Source organism: Lynx canadensis, chromosome C2, assembly GCF_007474595.2.
Source record: "Lynx canadensis isolate LIC74 chromosome C2, mLynCan4.pri.v2, whole genome shotgun sequence".
NCBI classification, from domain to species: Eukaryota; Metazoa; Chordata; class Mammalia; order Carnivora; family Felidae; genus Lynx; species Lynx canadensis.
Window position 1 is genome coordinate 99,115,627 of NC_044311.2, and position 26,889 is coordinate 99,142,515.

Sequence of the window (26,889 nt, forward strand, 5' to 3'; positions counted from 1 at the left end):
GGCAATTTCAAAAGAAAATAGTTTTAAGCAATAGTAGTATTAATGAAATTATATTTTCTCCCATGAGAACTAAGTCCAAGCATATAACTTATATGCTTGAATTTTATGATGATTATTAAGAATAATTCTCAAGATCTTATAGTTATATCTTGTACTTTTTTTTTAAACTCCTTTTTTAAAGTTTATTTTTATTTTGAGAGAGAGCGAGCATGCAGCATGAGCGGGGGAGGGGCAGAGAGAGAGAGAGAGGGAGAGAGAGAACCACAAGTAGGCTCCTTGCTGTCAGCACAGAGCCTGACTCCGGGCTTGAACCCATGAACTTTGACATCGCGACCTGAGCCGAAACCAGGAGTCAGACACTCAACTGACTCAGGTATCCAGGTGCCCCTATCTTGTACTTTTATAAATTAATATGAAAGGAATGGCAATTTTAGTATAGAGAACCCTTGAGTTAAGTATGAACTGTGACCAAAAAGTTAGGTCTTTGAATATATCCATCTTCTAATATAAGCCATTTCACCAGACCCAGTTCTATTTCTGTTAGAAGTAGAACTCTAACTTGTTTTATTTCCTGCCTTACCAAATCTGTATGACAAAATGGCTGAAGTCATTTTGGAAAGGGCTAAATTGTAGGGCAGCTACTTAAAGTTGTGTAGGCTGTGCATTGCTTAGTTCCAAGGGGGTACTTTTACATGGACTAGCGTAATAGCGGGAGTTCCTGGAGTTGTGCAGTGTGGTAGACCTGCCATGTAGGTTTAGTACCTTTTTACATAAGTGACTATTTTCATATTTTATGAAATTATACAGTCCACTCGGACTTTATCCCTTTATTATGTGTGACAGATTCTATGCTTAAGTTGTTTGCATGGATACAGATTTAACCTCTCTGTAGTGATCACAGTTTATCTTTCAGGAATCTTGAGAGGTGCCTCATTCCGGAGTGCATTTTGAAAGCTACAATTTTAGTTAAACTTACTCATTTTGAATTACATACTACCCTGTTTTATTTATTGTTTTAATGGAATGTATGACTGCTTGGTAAATACACTGCTTATTTTCTGTAAGACATCTAAAAATAGCCTGTTATTTTTTAACCAAGACAACTAACAATAATCCATATTAATATTTAAGTTGAGGATACTGGTTCCTGGACAGAAATTCGTTTTGGTCCCAGGAGTTTGAATCCATTTTCAGCCATTAAAATCCAGTACATACTCATACCTAACCACACATAAATGAACAATATAAGGTCATAGGTGTGATATAACTTTCTGGAGGATGTGAAAAAAATGTGATAAGAAGTTTGAGTAATAAAACTAACATTTTATTTTAATTTAAATAAACACATTTGTTTTATATATTATGTGAGAATATAAATAATTTTATTTATTTGTTTATTTACTTTGAGAGTGTGTGAGCAGGGGAGAGGGGCAGAGAGAGAAAGAGAGAATCTTAAGCAGGCTCCTTGCTCAGCATGGATCCTGATGTGGGGCTACGTAGGGCTCAATTCCATGACCCTGGGATCATGACCTGAGCCGAAACCAAGAATCAGAAGCTCTACCAACTGAGCCACCCAGGTACCCCCATTTCAGTTTAAAATAGCAGTTTTATCTTGCTAAAATGAGATGATCAGACAAATCCCTAAACTCTTTAAAGAAAGGTTTCTTGGAGGTTAGCTTGCTTATTTAGTTAAGTACATAATCTTTTAACTGAGGCCCATCTGGCATATAGGAGAAAAAAAGGTACAGAAGGCTTAAACTAAGAAAAGGAGATTTTTGAGGGGCACCTACCTGGCTCATGCAGTAGAGCATTCAACTCTTGATCTCAGGGTTGTGAATTTGAACCCCACACTGAGCATAAGGATTACTTAAAAAAAAAGTTAAAAAATAAAAAAAGAAGGTTTTTTTAAAAAAGGAAAATGAATTTATCAAAAATAAACTAAAACTGATTTTAAATGTTTTTTAACCTAGTCTAAAGACAAATTTTCCTGTAAGAAAATAACCCAAAGAAAGTTAATAAACATTGAAGTCCTATTGTTTAAAAAATCCAATATATACTAATATTTTGCAAGAAATCTTTTTTTTTTTTTGTTTTTAAAGAAAGGTCCTCTTTTTTTGCAGAATACTGTGAATGATCTTACAGTTCATCGGGCAACTCCTGAGGATCTGGTAAGTTTAATATCAAAAGTTAAGATTTATTCAATGTTTCATTTAGTATTTGGTTTCTGACATTCAGAATAGAAACCAGAGACACTTCCTGGAAGTTGTTTAGTTTTATTTAATCTTATGTCTATATAAAATTGAAAAGCATATCTTCAGTATTTCCTGAATTTACCTAGGAATGTCACTTAGTGTGTATTAAAATTTTATTAGATAAGTTTGGTTTACAGTTCAAATCTCTGTGGTCAGTATTGTCCTGTACACATCATAGATATCTCTAGCTTTATTATTACTTCCCTATACAAACGTACTGGTGTAGTCAATGTACTAATTTATTCCTTGAATATGCCATGTATATTTCCACATTTGAGCCTCAATTCATGCCGTTTTCTTTACTTGGAACAGTTTGTCTGCCTTTTTGTGTGCATGTCCAAATATTACTTTGCTTTCTTATCCTAGTTCAAGGTTTACTTTTAGAAAGGTTTCTACTGTAGATTTTTAAAAAAGCAGCTTTATTACAATACAATTCACATACCATAAAATCCACCATTTTAAAGTGTGCAACCCATTGGTTTTCAGTATATTCATAGAGTTATATACCTATCATCATTTTCTAATTTTAGAAGATTTTCATCACTCCCTAAAAGAAACCCTGTACCCATTAACAGTCACTCTGTATACTCCCCCTCCTTCTAATCCCTGTCAACACCTAATCTACTTTATGTCTCTATGGATTTGCCTATTCTGGACATTTCATATAAATGGAATATAGTGTGTGTCCTTTTGTGTCTAGCATAATGTTTTCAAGGCTCATCCATGTTGTAGAATGTATCAGTTCTTCATTCCTTATATTGCTGAATACTATTACATCATATGGATATGCCATATTTTATTTATCCATTTGTCCATTGTTGGATATTTGGGTTATTTTCACTTTTTGACTATTATGAATAATGCTGCTATGAACATTCATGTACAAGTTTTGGGTGAACATATGTTCTTAGTACTCTTGTATACCTGGGAGTAGAATTGCTGGGTCATATGGTGCCTCTATAGTTAGCTTTCTGAAGAGCTGCCAAACAGTTTTTCACAGTTTTTCACAGTGGCTGCACTATTTACATTCTTTTTTTTAAAAATTTTTTTAAATGTTTATTTAATTTTGAGGCAATGCGAGAGACAGAGTGCAAGCAATGGAGGGGCAGACAGAGGGAGACACACAATCTGAAGCGGGCTCCAGGCTCTGAGCTGTCAGCCCAGAGTCCAACGCGGGGCTCGAACTCACCAACTGTGAGATCATGACCTGAGCCGAAGTCGGATGCTTAACCGACTGAGCCACTCAAGTGCCCCTGCACTATTTACATTCTTATCATGCATGAGGGTTCCACTTTTTCCATATCCCTTGCCAACACTTGTTATTATTGTATTTTTGGTTTTAGTTTTCCTGGTGGGTGTAAAGTGGAATCTCATTGTGGTTTAGATTTGCCCTAATGACTCATGATGTTAAGCATCCTTTTGTGTGCATATTGGCTCTTTGTATTATTTTCTTCTTTGGGGAAATGTCTATTGAGATTCCTTAGCCAGTTAAAAATTGGATTACTTGTGTTTTTATTTTTGAGTTGTAAGAGTTCTTTACACATTGTGGATCCAAGTTCCTTATAAGATGTATGATTTGCAAATACTTTCTCCCATTCTGTTGGTTTTCTTTTCATTTTCTTGATGGGTATTTTTGAAGCACAAAAGTTTTTAATTAATTAATTAAAAATTTTTTTAAATTTTCAATTTTTTAATGTTTATTTATTTTTGAGGCAGAGAGAGACAGAGCATGAGCAGGGGAGGGGCAGAGGGAGAGGGAGACACAGAATCCGAAGCAGGCTCCAGACACTGAGCTATCAGCACAGAGCCCGACGCGGGGCTCGAACCCACAAACTGTGACATCATGACCTAAGCCGAAGTCGTATGCTTAATTGACTGAGCCACCCAGGCGCCCCTAAAAGTTTTTACTTTTGATGAACTTGTTTATCTATCTTTTGTCACCTGTGCTTTTAGTGTCATATCTAAGAAACCATTATCTAACCCAAGATTCATAAAAATTTACTTCTATGTTTCCTTTTAAAAGTTTTATAATTTTAGTTCTTATATTTAGGTCTTTGATCCATTTTGAGTTAATTTTTGTATATAGTGTGAGATAGGGGTCCAACCTCGTTCTTTTCTAAATGAATACCCTGTTGTCCTATGTGCCATTTCTCCATTGAATTATCTTGACACCCTTGTTGAAAATCAGTGGTCTGTAAACATAAGGGTTTGGTTTGGACACTAAGTTTTATTCCACCAATCTATATGTCTATCCTTATGCCTCACCACGTTGTCTTGATTATTATAGCTCTGTTCTAAGTGTGAAGTTTTTTGAAGCTGCCCAACAGTTGGTATCTCCTCTGAACTGTGGTTGTACGTACTGTGTATGAGGCATTAAGTATGTGCTGCCTAATGCATATCATTTATTTTTACATGTACAGTTGGCCCTTGAAGAGTGTAGGAGTTACGGGTGCCAACCCCCTGCACTGTCAAAAATCTGTGTATGAGCTTTGACTCCCCCACCTGACTACTAATAGCCTACTATTTTTTTTTTTTTTAATTTTTTTTTTTTTTCAACGTTTATTTATTTTTGGGACAGAGAGAGACAGCATGAACGGGGGAGGGGCAGAGAGAGAGGGAGACACAGAATCGGAAACAGGCTCCAGGCTCTGAGCCATCAGCCCAGAGCCTGATGCGGGGCTCGAACTCCCGGACCGCGAGATCGTGACCTGGCTGAAGTCGGACGCTCAACCGACTGCGCCACCCAGGCGTCCCTAATAGCCTACTATTGACAGGAAGGCTTACTGATAACATAAACAGATGATTAACATGTATATTGTATGTAATATGTATTATATACTATATTCTTACAATAAATGAAGTTAAAGAAAGGAAAATGTTACTAAGAAATCATAAGGAAGAGAAATTACATTTATAGTACTGTACTGTATTTATTGAAAAAAGTCCATGTATAAGTGGATCCACGTAGTTCAAACCCTTGTCATTCAAAGGTCAGCTGTATGTTCCCAATCTCCCTGGGCAGATTGTTAATGCTTTTGAGGGATAGGGGCTGCCTCTTATGTGTCTCTGTGGACCTGGGAATCTTAATCCTAGTAGATACTCATTAAATATTTGTTGAGGATAGTAATGATCCCCTACTGACTTAAATTTTTTTATTATGAAAAATTTCAAATTTATGTGACAATGGAGACAAAAGTATAAAGATCACCCATACACTGTTCACCCAGATATAATAGTTATTAAAATTTTGCCATATTTGCTTCATTTTTCATACCCTTTTCTTCCTTCACTGTAGCATTTTAAAGCAAATCTCAGAGAACATGTCATTTTGTGCCAACATATTCAGTTTGCATTTAAAAAAATGCAGATATTTTCTTATATAACCACAATGCTGTTATCATACCTAATAAAAGTAACAATAATTTTTTGGTATTGCCTAATTCCCAGTCCATATTCGTATTTCCCCAGTTGTCTCAAAAATGTCATTTTCATTTGTTTTTGGTCTTCAGAATCTTTACACGGTATTTGGTTGTTGCGGTACGTTTTATCAGATGCCCTATAGATCTTGTTCTCTTCATAGTTCTGAATAGTAGAGTGCTTGTGAAGCCAGTATCTGCTCCTATTCCTTAGCCAGCTCTGTGAACTCTCCTCTAACTCTTAAGTTGTGGTTCAAATCTCTGCTTCTGCTTCAGCAATTCTACTTTCTTGGAGTTCTGCATCTCCAGCGACCCTCTTCCACATGCAGCCTTTGCAGGGCTCTAAAAAACAGTGCATTGTTAGTTTTTGGTAGTGATGTGAGTATTATGAAATGGGTGTGACTTTGCCAAAGGTGACTCAGTGGGCTTTGTATCTTTTACATTGTGGTTAGTCACTGTGTGTGTGTGTATGTAATTGTACATATACACACATGCATAACTGAAAAGTTTAATAAAACACAGTTTTTAACTTTATTAAATGTGATGTACTCTTAATATTTTCTATTCTATATTCTATTTTATTTCAAAAATGTTGATTTGACCCATGAATTGATTTTGCCACCCATTAAATGAGTCTTCACCTGCAGTTTGAAAAATAGCAGTTTATTGAATAGTCTTGTACAAAGGAGGTAAAAATTGATTTTTTTTTCATTTTGTCTTTTTGCTAGGTCTACTAGTTCTAGAGACTTCTTTTTTTAATCACTTTTGAAAATGTAGAAGACTGTGAAAATTTTGGTTGTGAATATGAATAAATATATATGTGTTGGACCAGAAAAATATTTTTAAAAGATGAGTTAGATTAGGTGTTCCCACCATCTGAATAGGTAACATCTTTGTTCCTGAAACATTCTTTTATATTTTTTTTCCTTCTGTACAGATACGTCGTCATGAAATACACAAATCAAAGAACAGAGCATTAGTACACTGGGAACTGCAAGAAAAAGCTTTGAAGAGAAAATGGAAGAAGCAGAAACCAGAAATTTCTCATCTTGAGAGAAGGAGATTATCTATCATGAGGGAGGTAATGCTGAGCTGCATAATATTAGAGAAGAAGTGATAAATGGGGTTCTCTCTTTCCCCCTAAATTTGATTCACATTGGAGAAGGTCTGGCAAATGATTGCGTCCTTATACAGTGATCTACACATGGACTTTGAAAAAAGAAGCAGAGTGACGATTAGTCTAGTTTGGAGGTTTGAATTCCTGCTCTGCAAGTTACTGTTTGTGTGACTTGTCTGACTGTATTGTTAAGAGATTTTCGTGATATGTAGTAATAAAGGGATTAGGACAGTCCTTGGCACATAATTAGTGTCATATAGATAATTACTTTTCTCAGTTCACACAAGTGATGTTAGATTGATTACTTTGCAAAAAAAATGTGTTAGCCATTTGTCTTTGGCTTAATCTTTTGACAGATGTAGGGTGTTTGAATAAGTAATCAGATGTATAGGAATAAACAATATGGCAAATAAGAGGAAACCACAGTAAAAAATCTTTTATTTGGGATGATATCACTGTAATCATTGTAAAAGAAATATACTTTGTCGTGTTGCTTCTTGTTCGTTATTGAAACTTATGGCACTTGGATGTCTGGGTGACCTTTCACTGCAGCTTTAAATCACTCTGTCTTTTGAGGAATCCATTAGGCTTCTTAGTGAAATGTAAAAGTCTTGATCTTATATATCAGCAGGAAGAATTCTAGCTCCCAAATAAATGTTTACATGAACTTATAAAAAGAACAGTGGATGGAGGGAATATGGTTCTTTATAGATAAGTATGTTTTGGTGATCTTGGACCGTCATGCATATTTCAACGTTATAGGGTAATTCTCAGTGACCAGGAAACAAGGCAGCCCCTTTGAGGTGGCTCTGGGCTTTTGTGTCCCATCTCTTGTGGCTCCTGCTCAGGTTCTGAATTGCTTATACAAGGAATGGGTGTGGTAGAAGTAGGGATCAGAGGAAGAGCGGTGAAAGAGGGTGTGTGAAGTCTCTCTGCCTCCACTCCAGGGCCGCTCCTCAGGCTCTGGTGTCGTGGTTCTCAACACTCACTGCACAGTAGATCAGGGTTGAGAACTTCCATTAAATAATCACCACATTTGGACCAAGATGTAGCTATACAAGGATATTCTGATTTAGTGGACCTGTGATGTGGGTATTTTTTAGACAGTTTTAGTACGTTGCAGGATTGAGAACCTCTGCTGTTAGTAGGATTCAGGTACTTCCATTTAACAATATATTTTGGAGGTTATCCATGTCGGTGTCTAGAAATCTACCTTTTCTTTTTTTCTTTTTTTTTTTTTTTTTGGCCAGATAGTATATAGATGTACCACAGTTTATTTATTTACTGCTTTATTTGTGGGCACTTAGGAAGTGTACTGGAGTAAAGCTTAGGCTTCTGGAAGAAGAATGACCCCAAGATATAGTGGTTTAAACAAAATAGAAATCTATTTCTGTCTATAAAACAATTGGGAAGAAAATGGTAGTTGGTTGGGACGCTGGGGTCCTTTATTCCAGGACTTCCACCTCTTGAGTAGAGAATGGCTGTTCCAGCTTCCTTCAGCTGTATTCCAGCCAGCATGAAAAGGGGAAGAGAATGCATGCTACTCCTTTCACATACTGCCCAGAAATTCTGGCTTGTCTCCCATTATCCAGAAATTCATCACATGACCATTCTCACCTGGAATGATGGTCAGGAAATCTAGCTATGTACTTGGCTAAAACTTGGGGATTCTGCTGTTGAAAGGAAAATGGAAAGAAAGGAGATTGGTGGATAAGTGGCAGGTCTGTCACCCACAGATTATTACCTGTCTTGGTTCTACAAATAATACATTGAATATCCTTGAATGTTTTTAAGTACATGTAAAACTTTATTTATAGGACAAATTCTTAAAAATGGAATTGCTGAGTCAAAGGATATGTATATCTGTTATTTCAGGGTTCAATTTGTAATGTCTCTGTTCAGGGATGTGAAGGGATCAAATGAAGAAGGCTTGTTGGGAATATTCATGTAGGCAGTTATCATTATGTATTAAGAGCTACCGCTACCTGTCCAGCCCCCAGGGCTGGACTCCTGGATTAACAAAAATTCAGAGAAAAGCTCTTTGGCATTTGCTGTAGGATGCATTCATGTTATGGGAATCAGGCAAATGAGGGTCCAGATTCAGAGAGAGGGAGACTTTGATGAAGATTTTATAAATTCTAAAAGTATAATAACTTCCCAAGTCTCTCTGCAATTTCCTATTTCAATCTGGTTTTTATTATCAGAGAACAAAAGTGCTAGGATGGGAAGTTTTTTATAATGTTTTTGAAGGAATCTTGGACAGTCCTTTGCAAATCCAGGCTGTGTACCACCATTCATAACTTTGGCCTTGTGTTCTGTGAACCCATCTGGGAAAGTAATGTATACACATGGGCTTGCAGAGATTGGCTTACCTATCAAGAGGATGAGTTTTAACCGAAAGAAGCGATAAGTAAATCTAGAAAGAGCAAAAGAAAGCCAATACACTGATCTCTGGTCTCTCAAACCACCTGCCCCTAGAAGGCTGGGCAGACTGGCAGAGTACAACAGGGCAGCGGCTTTACTGGAGACTTCATTATAATTAATATCAGGTCTTGATATGATAAAGTTATTTCTCTGTAATCTGCTTCTGTCAGTTATATCTTTTTATTTTGATGGAAGGTCAGTGATTTTTTTTTTAAATAGTAATATCAAACTGCTATTAGGAAATATTCTGTGTGTAGTTTTTCTAGTTTAAATGATAGATTATAATGTTCCATTTACTTTCTTTCCTAAGCTCTAATTGCATGTATTGTATGTACTTGCAAGATCGCTAACCAGGGACTGAAATTTGGTTCATGGGATAATACACTTTAAGTTGTAACAACATTGTCAAATATCTCTAGAATGATACAGGTTTTCATTGTGTCTACATCCTGATAATACCCCTTTGGGTTTGGGGAAGGTGGTGGTATTTTCATTTCCATATTAGCAAACTAAGTTTAGAGAGGTTGGATTTTGCTTAGTATCCCTTGACTGGGCCTAGGATCCCAGTCTTCTGGCTCCAAATGTGCTCTTTGCCTTATAGCATTCCAAAGCTTACTCTTTGTGGAAGGAACAAATTCAGGACTTTATTCTCATCTAGTGAGCTAGCCAACATGGTTGGCTATAGCAGGAGAAGAAGGGAAATAGAATTTTATTCTTGTTATTTTTGTCAGTGTCCTAAAACAGTAACTAAGGTTATATTATATACCTGTTTCCGTGGGCTAGAGAGGTTCTGGTAAGAGCATTTGTTGCCAGTTGCTTTACTGTTTTGAATCATTGTTGGAAACAGTGGGTCGTTTCCAATTTTGTGACTCCTTTCAGTTTAAGAATGCCATCTGGCGGTGGTGGCTAGAGTTGACTTGCCTGCATGTCCTTGCTTGTAATTATGAAAGTTCCTAAGTTGAAAGTGCCTAATCAGAGGCACTACTGTAATGGTATTGTTTTGGTTCTCATCCCCCCATGATAAAAATCCATCTTGTTTATAAATACAGAAACATCACTTTGTTTGATGCCCTAAACCTCATATCTTAGCTCATATTCTCTAAGTTGTTGATCATGATCCCATAGTAGGTTATGAAATACACTTTAAAGGTTGAAACACCTCTGAATTTATGGCTCAGAGATTTATGTCTTTAATCAGTGTTTTTCAAACTGTGGATCACAACTTTTTAGTGGATTGTGAAATTGAGTTAGTGTGTTGTAGCCATTATTTAAAAAAATGAAATAGGAGCTAAAAGGAAAATTTCAGAGTGGTTCTCAAAGAGTAAGGTTAAGTAAAACTTTTATTCTGTTATACATTTACATTTGTATGTGTGCTGGTTCGCAGTTAAATAATGTATTTCTTACTTGGATTGTGGCCAAGCACATGAAATCTACTAATTATTGTAATAGCCCCATCTACTGGTACTTAAGGATATTGTCACTGAAGGATTTTAGAAAGGTAGTGGCCTTTGGTTATTTTTATGCCTGCTACCTTTGTATGGACTTTTCCTTTGTGATTTCATAAGTATATGTATATATATTTTTCTGAGTAATATATTTATCATTAACACGTATCTAGATTCTTTCTGATCAATACCAGATGCAGGATGTTTTGGAAAAATCTGATCATTTGATGGCTGAAGCAAAAGATCTATTTGTTGATTTTCCTCGTAGGCGCACAGGTAATGTATTCAATTCAAACAAAAACTTCTTTTTCTTATTAGCCATAACCCATAGCTGGCTACTTGGAAGAATTTTAAATCATTTCTCGGGCACCACTTTATTTATTTATTTATTTATTTATTTATTTATTAAAGTTTATTTATTTTTGAGAGAGACAGAGACAATGCAAGTGGGAGAGGGGCAGAGAAAGAGGGAGGGAGAGAATCCAAGCAGGCTGTACGTCATCAGTGCAGAGCCCGACACAGGGCTTGAACCCACGAGGACGTGGGATCATGACCTGAGCTGAAACCAAGAGTCATCTGCTTAACCGACTGGGCCACCCGGGTGCCCCTTGGGCACCACATTATTTATATCACAAGTATTCTAGAGTGGATAACATATAAGAGTTGTTAGGCATAGACTCATTATAATTTGTTTTTTTTCACTAAGAATATTAACTATTACAAATTACTGAGCTAAGCAAAGGTAAATTGTTATTATTTACTAGGATATTTTATAGGGCAATATACAAGATTTTATAATTTAAAATATGACTTAATTTCCAGTTTATTAATATTAAGTTACTATATAAAGTATTTGTATTTGTGTAACTTGAGTAAAACTTAATTTGAAGTCTAAATCTACTTCAATCTCTCTCTAAAAGGGACTTTGCCTCTGTTCAGATACATAGCATCATTCACTTTAATGTGTATGTAATCTATTGTTTAATCCCTAAAAATAGATCATTAGTTTTTAGTGTAAAGTTTCAATCTTGGCTTAGCCATTTATTAGTGTGATTCAGGGCCATTTGCTTCATGTCTCTGAGTTTCAGTTTACTGGTCTGTAAGATAATACTAGTAACAATCTCATCAGATTTTGTGAGGGTAAAATGACTTAATATATGTAAAAGTACTTGGAACAGCGCCTGGCATATAGTGTTTATATGAATGTTTATATGAATGTGCTATTATTATTATTTAAGATTTTCATGTGATAACAAACTTAGGGCAATGTGTATTGTTTGTAAAGTCAATTTAACTAAATGAAATAAAATCATCATTACTTATTTTCCTTCTGCAGGGTTTCCGAATGTAACAGTGGCTCCTGATTCCTCTCAGGGTCCCATCGTGGTAAATCAAGACCCTGTCACCCAGGCCATTCTTAGTGAATCTGTCATAGAGCCTCAGGTAATGTGCTATTCTCATAGCCATCATACTTACGTGGAAATTAAGCTTATGTAGGTATTGTGGTAAACATTTCAAAAGCTTAAATATCAACAGATATCTAGTTATGGTTGTTAGAATTGTTCTTACTGAAGCATATTGCACTCTCTGTGAGTAATGTTTCTACCAAACAAGACAGGACTGGATAATGATAGCTACCTTTTATTGAGTACTTACCTACAAGGTAAGCTATTATTATCTCCGTTTAGCAGAAGAAAAACCTGAGGTTCGGAAAAATTAAGTGCCTTGTCCAAGATCACATAGCTTGTTGGCATCAGAGATGGCCTTCAAGCTGGGCTCCATCTGCCAGTATGGAAGGAGTGGGGAGTCTTTTCACTTGCATTTTGGAATCAGGTGGATCTATGTTTGTATTCTATTACTTACTAGCTCTTTGATCTGGAGTTGATTTCTTAAGGTGTCTGAATTGGCCCAGAGTGTTTTTGTTTTTTTTGTTAAATGGGAATAGAATATGCTTACTATGGTTGTTGTGAGGATCAGCTGAGATAAGTTATGTAAAATGCCTAGCATAATTCCAGATACTAGCTCTTCATTAAATGTTAGTCCCTTCTAATAGTGTGTTTAAAAAGTAGCTACCCAGGAAACTTGGGATTTATTGTCTAGTTAGATGGGAAAATTTATTTTAGTAGTAAAATGTTAATTAACCATATCCTAAGCTAATTGAAACCATTAATTAATGATTAATTCATTAATGATTAACTCATGAATCAAAATGTTTAGAATTTTGAGATGGGACACATTTTTTAAAAGCACTTGAAGAATTTAATACTAAAATAAAACAACTTCGTAGAACTGATTAGGACTCAATACCTGTTTAATGCAATTTCCTAGGTTATGTATATGTCCTATGAAGAAAAGGAGAATCATCAATTAGAGGGTTGATCCTAGGGAATTATAAGGTCCAGAATCATAAAAAACCATGTTAAGTATTGTTTTCTATTTACAAAGGCAGTTAAGTAAAATTACACGTTTTAAATAGCCAACACCCATTAGCCCTATCTCTAGCCAAAAACCATTATGTTTCGGCATTTACTAAAAATGTTAGCTTTCAGATATCATGGTCTCTTTTATGGGGATGGGGAATTGGCAAGAGCTGATATTAGAAAGACAGGGAGGAACTAGGTAGTGAAGGGCTAAGGAACCAGAAAGTAAGAGTAGAGCTACCAAAAGATTATAGGAAGAGTAGAGTCATGATGAAATCGACTGTAGAGTGAAAGATGGGTTTGGGAGGGAGGAGACTGGTGAGAGGATCTGATTAGAAGACTCAGGATAGAATTTTATTTATGTATGTATGTATGTATGTATGTATGTATGTATATTTATTTTTGAGAGAGAGTGTGAGCAGGAGAGGGGCAGAGAGAGGGAGACAGAAGACCCGAAGCAGGCTCCACACTGGCAGCAGAGAGCCTGATGTGGGGCTTGAACTCAGGAACAGTGAGATCATAACCTGAGCTGAACTTGGATGCTACCCAGGTACCCTAGGATAGAATTTTAGTGAGAAGTAGTGGGAGCCTAACCTAAGCAGTGGCAGTAGAGAAGGAGGTAGAGGGGAAAAGGGATAAATTTGAGAGATTTTAAAAAGGGATAGAATTGACAGGATTTGGGAGCTGATTGGATGTGATGTATGAGAAAGAAGGATACCTCCCAGTTTGCTGGCTTGAGCATATCAGTAGATAGTGATGCTGTTCATGGTCTTAGGTAATATGGCAGGAACAAGGCTTCTGGGAGAATAATAGGAGAGGCTTAGGAAGATGACTAATTTGGGACATGTTTATTATATGTATATAGGATGTCTACTAGGGATATCTTTTAGGCAGTTGAATATAATTGCCTAGGGCTCCAGTGAAATCTGGGTAAAGGTAGAAATTTGAGAATTCACAGCATTTTACTTGTGATTGCAGCTTTGGAACTACAATCATTCAGAAAGGGAATCAGACGAGAGGAGAAAAGGTCCAAAGGGAGGACCTTGAGTCCCATTAGATATTAAGAAATAGTAGAAAGAAGAACCAATAAAGGAGATTGGGAATAGAAAAACAAAAAACAAAAAACAACAGAGAAATCTGGTATCATGCCAATTAAAAGGAAGAGTGTATCAAGAAGATCTTGAAGGGAAGAAAGGAGTGGTAATTAATGTCTAATGAATCAAAGAAGTAAGGGAAGGCAAAAACTAAAAAAAATAATCTGTTTGATCTAGGAACAAATCAGAAGACGATGTTGACCTTGTAGAGACCAGTTTGAGTGGAATGGTAGGGCAGAAGCAAAGTTGTAGGGCACAGATGGTAAATGAGAAGTGGGGGGCGACTCTTTCAAGAGGTTTGGTGGTGAAAGGGAGAAGATACAATGAGAGAGACTTGTTCACATTAAATGTGGATGAGCTGAAGCCGGTACAGAGAGAGAGGTTGGAGAGGCAGGAGATAGAAGGTCATGGAGTAGAATGGAGGTGAGAGGGTTTAGGTTCTAGAGCACTTGTGGAGATGTTAGCCTTAGAAGGAGGGACCTCTCAATTGTTACGATAAAAAGAAAGAAAGGATGAGTGTATATATAACCAACTTGTGTTTTTATTTTTATTGTTACGTTGAGAAAGGCTCTTAATGAAGTAGATGATGAAGAAGAAGAAGGAACCGTTAACAGCCAGTCTGGAGAAAGTGAGAATGAATTGGATAACTCTATCAACTCTCTGTCAAATACGAATGTAGACAGGTATGTATATGTGGCATAAATCTCTACAGTGCTTCCCTTTCTTCCAAGTATACTTCTTTTGATTTTCAGCTTTATTGAGATATAATATAATAATATTATATATATATTGACATATGTTATTGACATATTATAATATTGGGTCTATTTCTGGATTTACTATTCTAGTCCATTGGCCTTGTCTCTCTAGTTATGCTCTAATACCACACTATTTTAATTAGAGTTTGTGGTGTTTGAATAGACTTGCCTCGTAGCTGTTTTTTAATTCGGAATTTTCTTAATGATTTTTACATGTTTATTTATCCATGTGAACTTTAATATCAGTTTATCCAGCTTCATAAGAAAAGGTTATTGGTATTTTTGTTCTTTTAATAAATTAACTAGGCAGGGGCGCCTGGGTAGCTCAGTCGGTTGAGCGTCCGACTTTGGCTCAGGTCACGATCTTGTGTTTTGTGGGTTCAAGCCCTGTGTCAGGCTCTGGGCTGACAGCTCAGAGCCTGGAGCCTACTTCTGATTCTCTGGCCCTGCCTCCCCCTTCCCCCCTCCTTCCCCTGCCTCAAAAATAAACAGTAAAAAAAATTTAATAAAAAAATAAAATAAATAAACTAGGCAGAACTGACATCTTTATTATGTTGGGTTTTACTATCCAGGACAAAGTATATTTTTCCATTTGTTAATGTCTACATTTTTGTTTTTGCAGTGTTTTAATATTTTTCTTATATAGATTTTGCTCATTTTTTGTGGTTTATCCCTAAGTAGTTAATGTTTTGTTGTTGTTATTTTCTTAAATGGGATTTTTCTCTTCCATTATACCTTCTAAGTAGTTGTTTGTGTTTACGAAGGCTGTTGATTTCAGTGTGTTATCTTGATATTCTGCTAACTTATTGAATCTTGGTTGAGTTAGTTTTAGCATTGTTTTTCTAGAGTTTTCCAGGTATTCCATCATGTCATCTGCAAATAGACATAGTTTTATATATTTTCTAAGTGTTATATCTCTAGTTGGCTTCTTTTGTGTATTGCAGTAGCTATAGGACAGTATTAAATAATAGTGGAAATAGTGAAAAAAAAATAGTGGAAATAGTGGGCATCTGTGTGTTGTCCCTGATCTGTGAAAGTGACTCTTTTGTTTCATCTTAAGTAAGGTGCTGGTTTTAGAAGTGAAGTTTTTGTTGTTTTTGTTTTTTGTTTTTTAACAATGCTAAGGAAAGGTCTATCAGTTCTTATTTTCAGGTTTTATTGTTTTTTTTTTAAATCAGGAATGAGTGTTGACTTTTTCAAGATCTATAGAGATAATCATATAAGTTTCCTGCTTTAGATCTATTAATATGGTGCATTAGATTATGGATTTCCTAATATTGAACTATTCTTGCATTACTGAAATAAATTCCACTTGGCCATGGTGTATTCTTTTCATTATTGTGGTGTTGGATGTTGTTTGTTAATATTTTATTTAGTATTCTTGCATTAATATTCTTAAATAATATTGTCTATAATTTTTTAAATATATAATATCAGATTGAGGTAACAATATTATACTTGATTTCATGAGAAGCATCCAGAACATTTTCTAATTGTTTAAGTCCTAAAACAATTTATGTAGTTTGGGACCCTGTGTTCTTCAAAAGGTTTGTAGAATTTCCCTGTGAAACTATTTGAATGTGGTGCTTTTTTGTGGTGAAGTGTCATAATAACTTTTCTTCTTCCATGGAGAGTGGATTAAACTTTCTACTTCTACTCAAGGCAATTTTGGTAAATTATATTTTCTTAGGAAATTATCCATTTTTTGTAGGCTTGTCAATGTATTTCCATAGAGGTGTGCAAATAATTTCTGTACTTCTAAAAAATGTCTTTTGCTTTCATGCTTATCTCCCCTTCTTCATTTCTTTTTGTCCTCCCTCCCATGTTTTATAATTAGGTTAGTTAGTGGTTTGTCTATCTTGTTAAATTTTTAAAGAACCAGGATTTTGATTTATTAATTAGAGCTACTGTTTTTCTGATGTCTTCTTATCAATTTTCACTTTCATCTTCGCTTCTTTTAGTTTTCTTTCATTTACTTTGCTTTTTTCTACTTTGCTTTCTTTTGCAGTTGGTAATTTAATATATTTATTTTCATACTTTATTTTTAATTGGTAAATACGTTTAAGGTTCTGAATTTTATTCTGGTCTGTGCTTTAAACGTGTAACATATATTCTAATACGTAGTGTTTTATTATTTTAGAAATTAGGTAATTTCAGTTTATATTTTTTCTTTTACCTAAGAGTTGTTTAATAGAAGGTTTTTAAAAAATGTTTCCAGACAGAGGGGCTTCTTTGTTTTTCGTTTTCTTATTTCTAGTTTTATTATACTCAGAGGGTGGTTTATGATATTCCTACTTGTAGAGCTTAATGATGTTTTCTTTGTGGCCTAATATATGATTAAATTTTTGTGAATGCTCCATTTGTGTGCTTGAGAAGAAGGTATATTCTATATTAACAAGGTGTAAAGTTCTATATGTATATCCATAAAATTTACTTCATTGATTATGTTGTTTACTTTTTCTGTCTCATTTTTGCCACGATCTTATATTGAGAGTAGTGTATTAAAGTCTCTGTTAGTGTTTTCTATTTTTCTTCGCATTTGATGTTTACGTATATTTAATTCTCTTTGTAGTTGAATACCTTCATCCTTGTATGGGTGACTGCTGTGTTTTTTGGTACATGGATATCCAGAAGTATTGTATCTTCATTGTGAAGTATGGCTTTTAGCATTATGAGTGTCCTTTTTCACATTTAATACCTGTGGCTTCAGTTCTACTTTGATATCAGGAGTGAAATCTCTGCCTTCCTGCTTCTAATTACCTGGTTCATCTTTGCTCATCCTTTTATTTTAGCCTTTCTAAATTGTTGGGTGCTGGGTGTGTCTTTTATTTTCAGCATAGAGTTGGGTCTTGCCTTGTTAGCCAGTTTGAGAATCTTTTTTTCTTTAATTAGTAAAGTAAGCTTGTAATATTTATTAATATGGTTGATGTGTTTGATGTCAACTTTGTCATATTATTTTATAGTACTATGGTGTTATACTGTAATTACAGTTTTCTTTCTCTATGTGATGTTTTCTCTGTTCTCTTAAAAATTTCTGTTGGTGTCTAGGAAGTTGGTAATTTTGTTCTGGTTGGTTGCCTTTATATCTACCTTTTATAGAGGGTTTCAGTCCCCTGTTTTCTTTAATCTTTTGTTGTCTGGTGTGTTGGCATTAAGTGGTATTTTGACTTCTACCTGCTTCCTGTACAACAAATAAGTTATTCTGTATTCTCATTCTTTCCCTTTTCTCTCAGGCCTTCTTCTCTTTTAGCTGCATATTTTTTGCTTTGACAGAACATAAAACATATTATTCTTCCCTGTGTATTGCCATTTTGGTTTTATTTTGGAGCTACAATTAAATATAGTAAATGGTCATCATTGGTCTTTTTTTGATGTTTCCCTAGTTAACTCTTGGTTGGATCTGTCAGGGCTCATGCTATAGCATTTGTGAATATAGTATTCCTTGAGTTCTTGAAAGGCTTAAAAGTTTGAGGGACAGCTTGGCCAGATAGAAAATCTTTGATTGATACATTGTTTCTTTAAATTTCGCCATTTTCTTGAAAATGTTCCTCCATTCTTAGTTTGCTTTGAATGTTGCTTTGACAAGTCTGATGCTAGAATAATGTTCTTGCCCTTATAAATAATTTGGCATTTTTATGTAGGTACTTAATTTCCTTTATATTTAAATTTTGTTTCTTCTGTCTTTAAAATTTAATATTGCTAAGCTGTGTCTTGGGCTTACCTTTCCAGGTCAGTTTTTCCAACACAGCTGCCCTTTTTGTGTATAGATTCAGTTCTTTTCTTTCTTTCTTTTTTTTTTTCCCTTGGGTTGTAGTTTCAAATATTAGTTTGATATCATTGTTTTTCTTTTTCAGAGCCTCCTTTTATATACATAAAATGATGTTTCTTGTCTTCTACTTCTAGTACTTTCTAACCTTTTTTATTCTTCTATATATTTTTTTGTTTTCCTATAATTCTTCAGTCTTCCTTATTAAATGTTTATTTAGCAATTCTCCACTGGATGCATTGTAATTTAATCTTTATTTCTGAGTTTTTCTTTTTCTTCTTATTCTTTCCTGAGTTCAGTCACTTCTTATTTTGTTTCTTCTTGGATTTTGTCCATATCTGGTCTTAGTGTTGGAATTTCTGATTAAAGATATATATCTCCAAATGCTTGTTTAAGTATATTTAATTCCATTTAAAGTGTTTTGTCACGGTTTATTTTCTGCTTTTTCTTTGGAGGGGAGAAATTTTTATTAGCTGGAATATTTCAATTAAATTTTCTGTTTTGTTATATTGTCTTTGTATGGATATAGACTGTTTTAGTTTGTGTATTTTGTGGAGAGGGTTGGGGTTTGGGGTAGTTTTTCTCTCAGTTACAGTGAAGCAGAGTTATTTTAATGGATGCTTTGTTTTTTTTAAGTATCAGCAGGTAGAAGTTGGTTTGTCTTCCAGTACTGTTGTTCTTTTTTGTCTTAAACCGTGCTCCCTAGTTAAATGTGTTAAGATAATACACTTCTTTTTGCCCTCAGCACTCACCTCCTAAGATAGACCACCTTGGGTTCCATACACTTCTTAGTAGTATTGTGATGTTTAGGTTTGGAGTTTTGTGTGTGTGTGTGTTTTTCTTTTCTTTTTAAGTATTTGCATACCTAGAGTATTTGCATATTTTCTTTTTGGAGGTAATTTTGTCACCATTAGGCTCTCAGCTTTCTTCTTCGTGCAGTCATTTTGAACTGTCCTCACATCCAGCTAGAGTTTCTGACAGGAACTCAGGAAATATCTTTGCTGGAACTTGGTGTGTGTTTTTCTACGAATACGTAATTTGAAGTTAGTAGTATTCTCTGTATTCCATTAATGTAGAAGGTATGGGTTATATGCTGTTTTTGCTCTTCCTGTTGCCTTGTCTTGTGGGTTTTGGCATAGAGTGATTCAAATTTAGCTGGTCACCGTTTTCTTAAGGACACCTGGAAACATGTATCATCTTTTAAGCAGTTTTTTCTTTCAGAACCCAAATACAACTAATCTTGTACAAATTGCTTTTATTCTTTACATTTGAATCAAATTACTGTTTTTTATTTGGGCAAGGTTATTTTTATCTCATCAGTTGTGTGAATAGACAGTTTCCATTTTTTTTGAATACCTAATATCTCAAAATGTTACTTGTTAACTATTAAACATGAGGTATCAGAAGAAACATTAGACTTGGAATCTGGAGGGTAAGCCTTGGGTTATTTAATAGTTGGATAATCTGTAAGTTTGTATTTCCTCACTTGTAAAATATGAGGGTTAGAACTCTAAGGTGCCTTCTGGTTTGAAAATTTCTGTAAATATATGTTCCTGTGTGGTCTAAAACAACAGAAATTTATTCTCTCACTGTTCAGGAGGCAAGAAATCTGAAATCAGTTTCATCGGACCAATCAAGGTTTTGGCAGGGCTACATTCCCTCCAGAGCTCTAGAGGAGAATCTGTTCTTTGGTGCTTCTAGGTTTTTTTTTTTTGTTTTGTTTTTTTATTATTTTTAAAAAATGTTTTATTTACTTTTGAGAGAGAGAAAGGGGGGGGGGCAGACAGATGATCTGAACTAGGCTGTGAGCTGACAGCACAGAGCCCCATGTGGGGCTTGAACTCACAAGCCGTGAGATCATGACCTGAGCTGAAGTTCAATGCTTAACTGACTGAGCCACCCAGGTGTTCCTGCTTCTTCCAGGTTTTGATGGCTGTTGGTCTTCCTTGGCTTGTGGCTGCATCATTCCAATCTCTGCCTCTACCTTCTACCTTCCTCTCTTTGTATGTTAAAGTCTTTCTTTGCCTCTCTTGGACGTATCTTCAGGTTCTACCATAGTGCCCCCAGTGGCCCACATGCAAAATTTATAATTACCCTCATTGCAGTATTCCCCGGTGTCTCAGCATGAACTCAAGTTCAAAATCTCCTCTAAATGTTATCAACTCAAACCAAATCTTAGCATTTAAAGTAAGTATGGGTGAGCTCTGAATAAGAGCCATCCTGGGCCAGTATTCCTCTCTGTGGATGATCCTGTGGAATTAGAAAACAAGCTATCTGCTTTTATTTATTTATCTTTAAATGTTTCTTTATTTTGACACAGAATCCCAAGCAGGCTCCATGCTAATAGCACGGGGCTCGATTTCATGAACCACGAGATCATGACTGGAGCCAAAATCAAAAGTCAGACACTTAACTGACTGAGCCACCCAGGCACCCAAACAAGTTATCTGCTTCTCAAATGCAATAATGGAAGAGACATAGGATAATTATAGACATTGCCATTTGAAAATCCAAGGAAGAAAGGGGTCACCAGTCCTAGGCCACTTTGAAACTCAGCAAGGCAAATTCCATTAGGTTTCAAAGCCTGGTAATAATCTTTTGTGACTTGAAGCTTCACCCTTTGGGTCCATGGCTCTGTCCTTTGGGCCTGTGGCTCTGTCCTTAGCCTATGCACGCCTTTATACCTGCAGCTCTGGCTTTGAAGTCATTCTTCATTTTCCTTGAAGCCCATGCTTACACCAAGTAATTTTATCAACCTGTTTGCTGACTGTAGAATTTTGGGAGTTTGACATCCTTCCTTCACTTTATCCTATCTCTGTCCCTTTCAGTCCAAGCTGGCAGTATTTCTGCAGGTATAACATTCTCAAGAGACTTTATGGGTCTCTTTTGTATGTTGTATGCCATTAGATAAGAGGCCTTCCAGAGATCTTTCCTGGATAATCCCATCTATATTGCTGGCCTCTGTTGAGATCATTGAGGGGATCCATGAGTCAGATGCCTACTCTTTTCATATTAGCAAAGCATCGTTCAGCCATGCACTTGACCTTCTGTCCAGGGTATGCTTTCCTAATAGTGTCTCCTAATTTGAGCATCTTCTGCATTCTGGACAGGCTGAAAATTTCTCAAATCATCAAGTTCTGGTTCCTTTTGGCTTAGTAGTTCTTCCCTCAACGTATTTCTTTCCTCCTGCATTTCACTCTAAGTAGCCATAGGAAAGCAGGCTGTACCTTCAACTCTGCTTAGAAATCTCCACAGCTAAATATCCAAGTTCATTGCCTACAAGTTCTGCTTTCTACACAACTCAGCTAAGTTTTCTGCCATTTTATAATAAGGATTGCCTTTCTTCCAGTTTAATAACATGTTTCTCATTTCCTTGTGAACCCTTCCTCCAGTGGTAGGGTCTTTAATAGTCATATTTCTACCAGTATTCTGTTATGATGATCGAGGCTTTCCCTACCATGTTCCTCACTTCCTCCTGAACCCTCAGTGCTGGGGTCTTTAACATTCATATTTTACGAGTAGCCTATTTAAGGCAATCTAGGATTTTTCTGTCATTCACCTAAAAATTCTTCCAGCCTCACTCGTTTTCAAATTCCACAGCTCCTTTCACATTTTTAGTATTTTGTTACGCTAGCACCTCATATCCAGGTACCAAAGTCTATATTAGTTTTCTGTGGCCACTTTAACAAATTACCATAAACTTGGGGACTTAAAACAACAGAAATTTATTCTCTCACAGTTCTAGAGGCCAGAATCTGAAGTCAGTTTCACGAGGCTGAAATCAAGGTGTTGGTATGGCCACATTCCCTCTGGATACTCTAGGGAGAAATCCAATCCTTGCCTCTTCCAGCTTCTGGTGGCTGCTGTCCTTCCTTGGCTTGAGTCCACATACCTCCTGCCTCTGCCTCCGTCTTCACATTACCATCTCTGTGTCAGAATCTCTATGTTTCCCTCTTATAAGGATACACTTGATTTCATGTAGGGCCCATCCAGATAATCCAGGATCATCTCTTTTTCTCAGGATCCTTCTTAACTTAATCACATCTGCAAAGGCCCTTTTTAGTCAGATAAGGTAACATTCATAGGTTCTGGGGATTCAGTTGTAAGTATCTTTGGGGAGGCCATTCTTAAACCTACCATAAGTAGCATTGTATCATTTTTCTTGTTATTATTTCATATAACCTGACTTTTAAAAGTATAAACATTAGAGACAGTGAGTTCAGATTGGTTTGGACTTTCCTAACTTGTGCAGAAATCTCATTACAGCACTTTTCTTAGGATTTATCCTGAAGGTTGGACTTAGAGCTAATACTGTCTTACAGAGAACTCTTTCTGATGCTTTGATAACTAGCCCCCTTTGAATGGATTGCATTATAGGCCTTTTGCTAAATATGTTTCGTAGCAACTAATGTGCAATGTGCATAATTTGCTTGAAGGCAACTCCCTTAGGTTGACATTTGTGGAGCCACTAAATAAGATTTCCCTTTTCCTCTTTTTTTTTATAACAGTTTTATGATTTATAGTTCACATACCATACAATCCACCCACATAAAGTATAATCAATGATTTTTAGTATATGCAGAATTGTGCAACCTATAGGCAATTTTAGAACATTTTCATTACCCTAAAGAAACCCTATGTTCTTTAATAGTCAAACCCCATTTCCTCCCAAGCCCTTTAGCCCTGTCTGATCTATCAGAATAATCTATTTTCTATCTCTATATATTTGCCTGTTCTGGACATTTCATATATATAGAATCATTCAATATGTGATCTTTTGTGTCTGGTGTCTTTTACTAAGCATGTTTTCAAGATTCATCCATGTTGTAGCATGTATCTTTGCTTCATTCCTTTTTATGGCTGTGTAATACTCCATTGTGTGGTTGTAGTACGTTTTACTTTTCCACTCATCGGTTGGTGGACATTTGGGTTGTTTCCACTTTTTTGTCTCCTACCTCTTCTAAGCCTCTGTCCAACTGAGAAAAAGACAAAGGAATCAGGTGATTAGAGATAAAATATCAGCCTTATCAGTACTAAAGATGATTATAGCAAAAGGCTTAGTGCTCTAACTCCCTGTACTGCAAGCTCTTCCATTCCTTCCCCTGCTCCCAGAGACTTAGGGCAGAGTCTGCTCCAGTCCCTTCAGTTCAGCGATGAGCGGAGGCTATGTTCTGAGGACAGCCTTCACAGGAGAGAGAAAATAGAAAAGACCAAGCCATGTATTTTCTCTGGGAAAGAGGGAGGAGGATGGGGCCCATATCACCGAAGTCCAGAAAGGGCAAATTGCTCCTCTGATTAGGAGCCATGTAGGTAGGAAACTGGGAGGAAGATGGAATGATTTCTTCTAACACTAAGAAGATTGGCATTTTAGTCATCTGTCTTATAAGTTGAAGAATATGTATTTTTTCTTTGATTATGAAGTATTAAAAGCTCCATCAAGCAAATATGTAAGCAGTTGAACAGTTTAAATGACAGCATTTATTAATTCTAATGTAGCTTGTTGTCTCATAATTTATAGGTTTCTCCACCAACTAAAGGAAGATAATTCTGACTTAATTAAAAAATTGTGGACTGATATTCAGCAGAAAATAACAACACAGTCACAAGTAACAACCCTTCCAGAAACTCCATCATCTGCTCCTCCATCAGGGGAACAAAACGGTTTGCTCCCCCATTGTCTTACTTCTCCCAGAACAGTGACTTGTTTTAGTGTGTTCTTTTTTAAACATAGCAATTTTTAAAGCAATGGTATTTAGTCTTGACTGTCTTTACCTAATTGAATAAGATACTGATAGATCTGTTAATTGGAATGCTTAAAACTTTTTTGTTGTTCACTGGAGATTCTTTTGGAAATACTTTTTCTTTTAGCTGCTCTGAATGCTACCAATGCTGTCAAGAGAATCCACACCAGGCTTCAATCTGAAGAATCTACTGAGACTCTAGACTCAAGCTATGTTGTGGGACAAGTGCTGAACTCAAGGAAGCAAAAACAGTTGTTAAATAAAGGTTCAATCCCTTGATTTGCCAAGATGAATTAGTAAACACATAACTTGATACAACTTCTTTAATCTCTTAGTAAAGTTTTTCCCCTTAAACTCATCCAGTCAGAGCCAACTGATTAAGACTTTGTTGAATGGTGGCTAAGAAATGTTCTATGCCATGTAACTCTGTAGAAAGATAGTTTTAGTGTGTTTGTTATACACAGTGTAAACCTGTATGGATTTTTATGAAAAAATGGTTATAACTTCTATAAAAACCTTTTATAGGGGCGCCTGGGTAGCTCAGTTGGTTAAGTGTCCAACTCTTGATCTCGGCTCAGGTCATGATCTCACGGTTTCATGAGGTCAGGCCCCACGTTGGGCTCTGTGCTGACAGCACAGAGCCTGCTTGGAATTCTCTCTCTCTCCTCTTTCTCTTTGCCTCTCCCTGACTTGCACTGTCTCTTTCTCTCAAAATAAATAAATAAACATTAAAAATTTTTTGTTTATAAATTGTGAATAACAGTCAAAGGTTTCTCTAGTAGCTTTCTGGTATAATTTTTCTTGGTCTTATAATAGAATGACTTCTCTCATTATCAGTGAAAGGAAAACTGGATTCTCATGCTCCTTCCAAGCAGAAAAAGAGCATACTAACAGCTAGCACAGCCTCCACAGACTTACCAAATAGCAATAATTCCAGCCTGGATGTCCTCAAACACATGATAAATGAAGTGGAACATGAAATGGAAGAATATGAACGGTGTACAGGACGTGAGGTCAAGGGACTGCAAAGTAGTCAGGGTCTCACAGGCTTCACTCTGTCTCTGGTGGGCTCCCTCTGTCGCCTGGTTCGGTACCTTAAAGAGGTAAGAGCAAGAAGTTATTAGAGTCTCCTCTTCAGAGTGCGGGTAGACATGCTTAGAGTTGTTTTTTTTGTTTTTGTTTTTTTTGTTTTTGCTCTACCCTTAATTTATTGCAGTCTCCAAATGAAATATAGTCAAATCTGAATAGCTTTATTTAAAATATCTCAGCATGGGGCGCCTGGGTGACTCAGTCGGTTAAGTGTCGACTTCGGCTCAGGTCATGATCTCGCAGTTCGTGGGTTCGAGCTCCGTGTCGGGCTCTGTGCTGACAGCTCAGAGCCTGGAGCCTGCTTCAGATTCTGTGTCTCCCTCTCTCTCTGCCCCTTCCCTACTTGTGTTCTCTCTCTCTCACTCTCAAAAATAAATCTTAAAAAAATTAAAAAATAAATAAATAAAAAATAAAATACCTCAACTTTAGATTATCTGCAGTGAAGTTTTATCCTCTTAATTTTCCTCTGCATGCTGATTTATGTATCATCTAATATACATGGTCAGCTAAGTGATGTTGATTTTAATATGAGCTTTAGTAAAATATAATTAGAGGGGTTAATCTGCTATAAATAAGATCATGTCTTATGCTGATATTGAATATTATTGTTTGGCAGTATTAGATTCAGTAGAACTACTCAACGTGTCCTCCTTCTGATGCTTTTTCTGCTTCCTACTCCCACTTTAGTTGAGTTTGGAAAGCGGCATACCTGTAATCTATAGACACAGATGGGGAAAGTTCTTCATGTTATCTGTGTGACTAACTCAGGCTTTGCATTAGTGTCTGAAATGGGAGATATTTTGTTGTTGTGAAAATAATTTATAAAACTAGCAGGAATTGTTTTTTAGTTCATTTGTGAATAATCAGTCTTCAGAATGCTGTGGAATTAGAGTTGGGTAAACATTTCATCTTTCAAAAAATCTATTTAAACTATTATTTTTTCATACATTTAAATTTGTTAAATACAACAAAAAATGTTCAAGGACATTTTATTATTAAAATTGTTGATTCGTTGCTCTAATTCAAAAATTTTTAAGTGTTTATCCATTTTTTTGAGAGAGAGAGAGCACAAGTGGAGGAGGGGCAGAGAGAGAGGGAGACACAGAATCTGAAGCAGGCCCCAGGTTCTGAGCTGTTAGCAAAGAGCCTGACGTGGGGCTCAAACTCATGAACCATGAGATCATGACCTGGCCGAAGTCGGATACTCAACCGACTGAGCCACCCAGGTGCCCCAGTCTCTCTAATTCAGATGTTCCAATTTCTCTGGAGATGTCCTCCTAAAATTGCTTTTTAGTGAAATATTTATTGTATGGTCAGACTTAGGAAAGTCTTCACATTCTTCCACCCTTAAGTTAGGAATCTCTAGG

At 36.1% G+C, this 26,889-nt stretch overlaps 1 protein-coding gene across 4 annotated transcripts in view; it reads left to right on the forward strand.

Annotated features, from left to right (window-relative positions):
* The window catches only part of SPICE1 (spindle and centriole associated protein 1), a 54,865-nt gene that overhangs the window by 6,800 nt on the left and 21,176 nt on the right, over nt 1–26,889 (forward strand). For 3 of the 4 annotated variants that reach the window (XR_003971849.2, XM_030330063.2, XM_032594756.1), the window contains exons 3-10: nt 2,121–2,168; nt 6,606–6,749; nt 10,828–10,930; nt 11,991–12,097; nt 14,736–14,851; nt 24,211–24,353; nt 24,561–24,698; nt 25,271–25,536. Coding sequence is in view for 3 of the 4 variants with exons in the window: in XM_030330063.2 (XP_030185923.1) it covers nt 2,121–2,168; nt 6,606–6,749; nt 10,828–10,930; nt 11,991–12,097; nt 14,736–14,851; nt 24,211–24,353; nt 24,561–24,698; nt 25,271–25,536 (1,065 nt within the window). In the remaining variant the exon portion in view is untranslated. The remainder of the gene's footprint in view (nt 1–2,120; nt 2,169–6,605; nt 6,750–10,827; nt 10,931–11,990; nt 12,098–14,735; nt 14,852–24,210; nt 24,354–24,560; nt 24,699–25,270; nt 25,537–26,889) is intronic. The other variant, XM_030330064.2, reaches the window with a different exon arrangement.